General features: G+C 37.9%; 1 protein-coding gene across 1 annotated transcript in view; it reads right to left on the reverse strand.

The window, feature by feature from the left end:
• TXNRD2 (thioredoxin reductase 2) overlaps nt 1–6,901 on the reverse strand; it is a 29,460-nt gene extending 22,559 nt beyond the window's left edge. The window contains exons 1-7 of the mRNA XM_010166946.2: nt 6,832–6,901; nt 6,065–6,121; nt 5,344–5,488; nt 4,959–5,033; nt 4,052–4,130; nt 2,971–3,033; nt 2,393–2,463 (exon numbers count right to left, since the gene is read on the reverse strand). Coding sequence (XP_010165248.2) covers nt 2,393–2,463; nt 2,971–3,033; nt 4,052–4,130; nt 4,959–5,033; nt 5,344–5,429 — 374 coding nt within the window. The 5' untranslated portion in view covers nt 5,430–5,488; nt 6,065–6,121; nt 6,832–6,901. The remainder of the gene's footprint in view (nt 1–2,392; nt 2,464–2,970; nt 3,034–4,051; nt 4,131–4,958; nt 5,034–5,343; nt 5,489–6,064; nt 6,122–6,831) is intronic.
• Nucleotides 6,902–7,468: the final 567 nt, after the last annotated feature.

Genomic DNA, 7,468 nt, shown 5'->3' on the forward strand with positions numbered 1-7,468 from the left:
ATTGATACTTTCAATTTATGAGGTGTACCAGCTCTCCAGCACAACAGTTTCCATACCTGTCCTCAGATGCCCTATGCACTGCAGCAGTTCTCTCCCTTCTGACCATACCCTCAGTTCCCTACGTCTGCTGGGTACACAAAAGGCAGAATGCTCAGTCACTCTCCAGGGATAAAAGAGGGTCCAACCAGCCAGTCACTGACACTCAGCTGCTGGACAGGACTCACATTCCTTTTCTGTTCATGTGTTATGCAGACTTGTTAAAATCTCACAGTTTGGAGATGCATTCCATATAATATTTCCACTTACAACAAAGTCTTTTGTTAAGTTTTTCAATTAGGAAAAAAAGCATCAATCAGGATAAAAATTTCTGGTTAATATGAGAACAGTGTAGAATTTTAGGCTCTTTCTGATCGTGATTTTCATCTATGGAAACTTTTATCCCCATGCTTTATAAAGAACTTTTCATTAAAAAATTGTAACACAAAAACACAACACTTGGAACCCACCTGAATATTTGGCAAACAATCTAACATAGTGGGAAATAAATTCTTCCAGCATTAGGGCATCTCATTCATCTGTGAATGGATGATCACTCTCTTTTTTAGTGTGCAGCTCCTGGCAAGTGCTGCAAAAATCCACACGTTGCCCATACTGGAGATTCACAGGGAATAGAATGAGAATTTCTGTAATCTGGGCATGTTTGCTCTTCTTTTTCATTAGATGAGAAATAGATGCCAGCTGGCACTCATTCCTAGGGTCAGCAGAACATTATTCACAATTTCTTCTACAAAGTAGAGGGTTCCTGGGCACTGTCAGTGTCTAATAGAAAAGTTAAGAAAGCAGAACCTAACCTCCTTCACACCTGCTCAATCTCTCACTCATTCTGAACATATTTCAAGGCATCTCTTCTAATTCACTCTGCAGAAACTCTTCATCTCAGTAGTGAGAATTTCTTCACAACGTTTGTATATTTAAGGGACTTTGAAGTTGGTTAACGGTTTGCTTTTTTTTTTTTTTTTAATTTAATATGAATAACTGCAGGACTGACAGTTCTACAACCCCCAGGCATGTAATTTGTAGCTGAGATATGTACATTTGGAGAGAGAGAAAAGAAAGAATAAGTACAACACAGCTCAGACTAAAAACAAAAGGTGTTAAACTGAACCTTGGGAATATTTATAATAGAAACAAATCTGACAGAAACAAACCTTTAACAACTCACTCCTTCATTTGCTAGGACACAGCCTGATAAAGCACAGAAATGCTACTGTAGCCCCTGCAGGCTTATTTTGACTAAATCTCAGGAATGCAACATATAAACACTAGACTCCCACATTACACTGTTACAACTTGCATTAGCAGCAATTGGACAAAAGCCACATTTTCCCAGAAACATCTTACAGGGATAAATCTTATGTTACGATTTTGTGTAGGGTTTTGGTGGTTTGGGTTTTTTTTTTAAAAAACGATTTTGTCACATAAATCATGTTCATAAAATTCGAGAGGTGACTGATATACTACAAACAGCAGCAACTTTCCTTTTTAAGCTGTACCAAGGAGCCTTGTTTATCTATTTGATGTTTACTTTAACACAGTGCATTTTTTATATAAAAAAGTCACAGCCATGAATGGCAGCTCTGCTTTCTTTCAAAACACCAATATTATAGTTTCAAGTCTCTTTCTTATATATACCTTGCTTTGTCTAGAATTGCTCAAAAGAGAAAACAAAAAAATAGTATTATCTGACTTCCATGCTAGCAAATGTGCCTTTCCTATCACAATTATTTGCATCAGAAAATTGCTCTGTAGTCCAATGTTGACTCAGAAACCTACTGCGCTATGTGCTGTAAAAGACTATGGCATTTTACTATTGCCATTAAAAATAATTTTTTAGTATTTCAGTTAAACAATAGCTCCCAAAGCACAAGAAAAGGCAAAAATAACCCAACTGTCTCATCATATTTTTTTCTGTTCTCAGAACTTCCACCACTTAAGAGAACATAAAATTATGTTGGACTTTCCTAACTGAAGAGCAATTTCACAGATACCTGCAGCAAATAAGGACAGTATAGCCTTCGTTTAAGTTTATGCTGCCCTCTTGTGACTTCTATGTGTAATTGCTACAGCAAACAAGTCACCTTGGCCTAAAGATGGTGAAACTTTGTATTTAATATGATATTAGAAGGGAATTTCTTAAAAGGGGGGGGAAATCTATTAGTTACTAATGAAGGTTGGTAGCATGATGTTGATGTATAGAAAAACAAATTCTCAAAAGGAAAACAGAAGGACAGAAAAACTGGTGTGTAAGAGGCAATATTGAACATTTTTCACTTTGCCATAAAGAAAAAGTACAAATGCCAGCATCTGTTAAAGCCACAGTAAAGTAACTTACGTTTTTCCCGGAGATTCTTTTAACCAGAATAGATCATCACTTGTGATTCCATACTCCAGTGCACCTTCAATCTATGAGCACACAGGCAAGATCCTGAATCTATAATGCAAGTCCTGGCAGCAAAGAAAGCTAATAGCAACTCGGGCTGTGTTAGCTGAAGTATAACCAGTAGACCAAGGGGAATATATCTGGGGCTGCCCAGATGCAGTATTCAGTCTTTGTCTCAGTCAGATTTTCAAAATCTAAGCAACATGATCTCACTTCACAGCTAACTCAATACCTGATATCAACCTCCTTGACCAGGAGGTTGAACTAGATGACCTCTAGAGATCCCTTACAACCTGAATTATTCTACAGCCCGAAGCAACATCAACAGACTAAATTCATGCAAATTGCTTTTTATGGAAATGTTTTTCTGCAAAGCCTGTGCTTTGTATAAAAGATAATTTTTCACGACACAGGTACAAAAATCTCTCGTGTTATTTCATATTTATATTTTTTATCATACAAACATTCATTATTAACTGCCACAAAACCAGTATAGCCATTAGTGTTGTCAGATAGCAATTGTAACTTACGTGCGTAGGATATTTTGGTCTTCCTCCAGTAGCAATGACAATATTTTCTGCAGCAACAACAATCTACGAACAAAAATACAAAGTCAAAATCATGCATTTGAAATCCTTTTATCTGTCTTTAGATTTTATCTATGTACAAAGGAGTGATAAATGAGAAAGCTGGCACTACCCTCTGCTATTTATATGACATAATAATCAGCAATGCCTTAAAAAAAGGATAGAGATAAAAAGAAGTAATACATGCAGGAGTTCTACACATTCTTTATCAGTTTTTGTTTCAATATTAAGCTGTTCCTATACTGGACAAGATTCTGAAGACTACTTGGAAGCACCAGTTGTGCATAAATGGCAGCTTATTTAAATCAATTTTTGCTTATGACAAAACACAGAGACATCACAGCAAGTGAATTCTGTCTCTAAGGTCTAGAGTTAAGATACCTCAAAAGTGGCATGTTCTTAAAAAATGCTAGGCATCTACCCCCAAAAACTTTTGCTCTCTCAAGCTGATATTAACCAGTAACATTATATAATTATCCTCAAAAAGGTGTTAAAAATCCATGTTCAGTGTCTTGTTAAAATATGCAGACATGGCCACCATTCTGTACCGTGACCCAGCTGCTTGAACCTGGGCATTCAGTGTAATTGCCTCCTGCACACAATTCTGCATTAGAACACTAAGCACCCTTGCAATTCATCTGAAGTAGTAAAACATCTCAGACTGATCCAATGCCCAGAGCAATAAGGAGATGTTGTTCCTCTTTACATCTCTGTAAGCATCTATCAAAACAGTATGACTGACCAAAACAAAAAAAAAAATCTTTTGTCTCAGCATTGCCATCTGCAAAGAAAAAGTAATGGCATCTAACTGACAGGTTAGAGGCCAGGGCCCAGTAGGCAACAGTCAGGTTCAAAAACATCTTCCCTAGGTGGAAAATGCAAATCTCCCCCACCAAAACAATACTGAATACCTACAGCAATTTGCAAAAGTACAGTCTAGCTCCCAGCTGTCCTGAAAACCAACACATGAAGACCTGAAATGTTTGAAGTGAATGATACTGTGGAAATCAGCACAGCAGCTCACCTCTTTACCTGCTTTTGTTAAACCACGGATTGTATGAGGATCAGAAAAACTCCCTTTCATGTTGAAGTATTTCACCTTCCTGTTTAGAAAAATGCACACTTAATGAAGAATAGGAATGAAATACAATAATCTACTTTTTCCACATCTGAAGTGCTAAAAAGGATAGCAAACAGGCACGGAAAAGTAAAAGGAAGAAAGCATCTCATTTCATAGTACTGTTTGCAGCTCTGACACATAATTTAAATCACTTAATTCTTGTGTCATGGTTAACTCCTCCATACAGCAGAGCACCTAACCTTGTAATGTGCTTTGGGATCAGGTTATTGACCTCTACAAATGATACATTTTCCACTAGCCATAGCATTACTATCTATAACATTACTAATACAATGCTCATTTGAGAGCATACAAAAGTGACTCACTAGGAGTCACAAGCCTAGTACCCACTAAATTACCTATTAAAATAATTTATCTATAAAAGGAACAGCATGCTGAAAAACTTGGAATCATTTCTTTGCTGAAAGCAAAAATTTCAGCTCCTCTAGTACAGTGTTATCTGTGGGCTTGTATGGCATATAAATTTTGGTGGAAAAGCTTGAAATATCTTGAAAAACCTTGACTACTTCATATTAATGCAAAACCTCTCCAGATTAAAGAGAGCATTCCCTGATCACTACGCTGTTAAAAAGCTTTCACATATGGTCACTTTCAACTACCATTTCTCAGAAAAGAAAAAGGCAGGTGGGGAGAAATCACTTAGATTGGCAAGGGTCGCTTACAGTCCTGACTTGAAAGGACTTACAAACTCAAAATACTAGTTCTAATGAAAAACTCCAAAGGCAATTCAGCAATTCTACAAGGAGAACTTGACTGTAGGAAGAAAGATGAGTTTCAAAGTCTTATTTACTTGTCTTGTAGTTGCACTCTGTGTCCCCAGTTCAAGGATTTCACGTAATTCTGAACAGCTTGTGCCATCACAGACCTATCACAAAACAAGAAACTGAGCATGAAGCCATGACATTACAAATTCAGATTACGCATCTCAAAGATACAAGCAATCGCTAGAAATTAGGCAAGTTCTACAGTACTTTTTGATTTGAAAGTAAATTAGTTCAAAGCAACATATCATCTGCCCTGATAAACCAGTAAATAGTTCTGTGTTTTAAACAAGGAGTAGTCTAAAAAGCTTCAGGCAAAATTTACTCCCCTTACTGCTCCTAAATAAACAACAACTGGGAAAAGTTGTTACACATTTGCAGCACAGAGGAGTGGATATGGGCAATAATCCTTACCAGGTATGATCAACAGGTTGGGCTATATTCCAGCCATAGTGTTGGGCATCTTTAAGGGCACTCCCTAAAAGGGCTGCTTGATGCATAAGCTTTTTAGGAATGCAGCCAACATTCACACAAGTTCCACCCAGTCCCCATTTGGTTCCTTGGGGAAAAAAAAGAAAAGAGAAAAGTAAATCCATCAGATTAGTGTAACAATGCAACTGGGTTACTTGGAGAATTAGGTTGGTCATGCCATTAGTTAAAAAGTTCTGAAATAACACACAGCTTACTGTCTCCATATAGCTCAGTTTCTAACTCTGCTTATGTTCATTTGTTTTGATAAAAAACATCTCTATATATTTTTCTTCTAAAATTCAAACCATGAAGATGTTTCTCAGAGCTCTGAAGAACCAGTTACTACATATTCACATTTGTTTATTTGCATTTCCAGATCTTATTTTACATATCGTATATGAAGAGCCTCGACATGATGTGATTCATAATTTTTAGAAATTGCAAATGACATTTTGACAGAGACAATATTCTCACATATTTAAGCCCAAAGTATACTACAAATGGTAGCATCAAACACTGCTAACAGTCTTAACGTGCAGGGGAAGCAGGCAGAGCTGGGACATCGTTGGAGGGAACAAGCAGTAGAGTAAACTGAATTTAAGGACTTTTACTACAAGCAAAGCAGGCAGTGTCCAAATATTATCCTAGTATTTCTCTTCCATACCTTGTGGAGAAGGTTCCACGTAATCCAAAACAGCCACTTTCCTTCCAAACTGAGCAGCTTTATACAAAAAGCAAGACAAGGTATTTAGAGGAGGGACAAAAACGCAAACCTAAACATTTTTAGTAGCACAGGCACAGATTAAGAGTACAGGAGATGACAGCTGGTGGTTTATACTGTCTTAACTCAAGATGCCAGACTAGGGACCCAGGCTGCCTATGTAGTCAGCAGATTCTCCAGAAGGCACTTAATAACCCAGACCACAGCAACCAGCTTCCACTGACCCTAAAAATGCAGTATGACCCCAAATGAGATGTTTAAGAACCTTGTGGGTTGTTGAGCACATTACATTGAGTTACAAGGGGGCAAGGGTCTCTACAGCAGTTAAATAGCTCTTGGAAACAGTTTGAGGGGACTGTTGGTTTAACACATAAATAAGAAACATTATAACTAAAAAAATACAGTATCTATGGAGGCACTCAGAGAATTTTACAAGAACAGTGAAATAAAAGCTTATTAGATTTTCCTATGACAAAAGAATAAATATTTTTTTTAAGATTTATAGGAAAGCCAAACCAGATCACTCCACCTGAGGGTGTGAATTAGTTTGCAGATTAACTGTATGGAGCTGAGTTAATGATTAATATGCAGGGATTCAAGGCTACTATGTTTTTTTTAAAAAAACTTTAGCATTATCAGTGACACTTCTCTTAGTTTCCACAAACATCACTTAAGCTAAAACAAAACTGTTGTTATTTATACATACAAACCTTCTTTTGCACAAGCAAGGCCTCCAGACCCTCCACCAATTACCAGAAGATCATACTCATTCTTTCCTGTGAAGACAATGTGAAAAAAGAAGGAAAAGAAACAGGCAAGGAAGATGGGAGAGGTACGTGAAAAGGTAAATAGCACAAAGTAAACTATTTTTTACAATTGATTATTGCTGATTGGGGTTTTCTTTACTTTACTAGAGCACTGTGTTTTTTCAGTGTTCCAAAGCATTCTCAAAATATCATTAAACTACCTAGCCTGGTTTCACAAATGAAATACAGAAAATAAAGCGATCCAAAAGAAGTGAGGAAATAGATTAGATTTTTACACAATGTCCTAAGAAGCTCTTTTGGCATGATTAGACAGTCGCAACTGGGATCCAGTGTAGGTCTGTTGTCTGCGTTACAGACTCTTCAGCGGGATCACCTCCCAAAGCTCCAGCAGCAATGCGGGCCTCGCAGGGGTGTGGTGGTCAGAGGGAAGCTGGCTCCTTCTGCCGCCTCAGCCCCTCTGCCAGGGCAGTTGTGAAGCGCAGGAGCCCACAGGTGAGCACGGGCACCAGGGCAACCCCTGCTTTCAGAGCAGACACAGGAGGCCTGCAGAGCCGCACACCGGCTGTGCCACCCCAGGCAC

Source organism: Antrostomus carolinensis, unplaced genomic scaffold (genome assembly GCF_000700745.2).
Source record: "Antrostomus carolinensis isolate BGI_N321 unplaced genomic scaffold, ASM70074v2 scaffold41904, whole genome shotgun sequence".
NCBI lineage: Eukaryota > Metazoa > Chordata > Aves > Caprimulgiformes > Caprimulgidae > Antrostomus > Antrostomus carolinensis.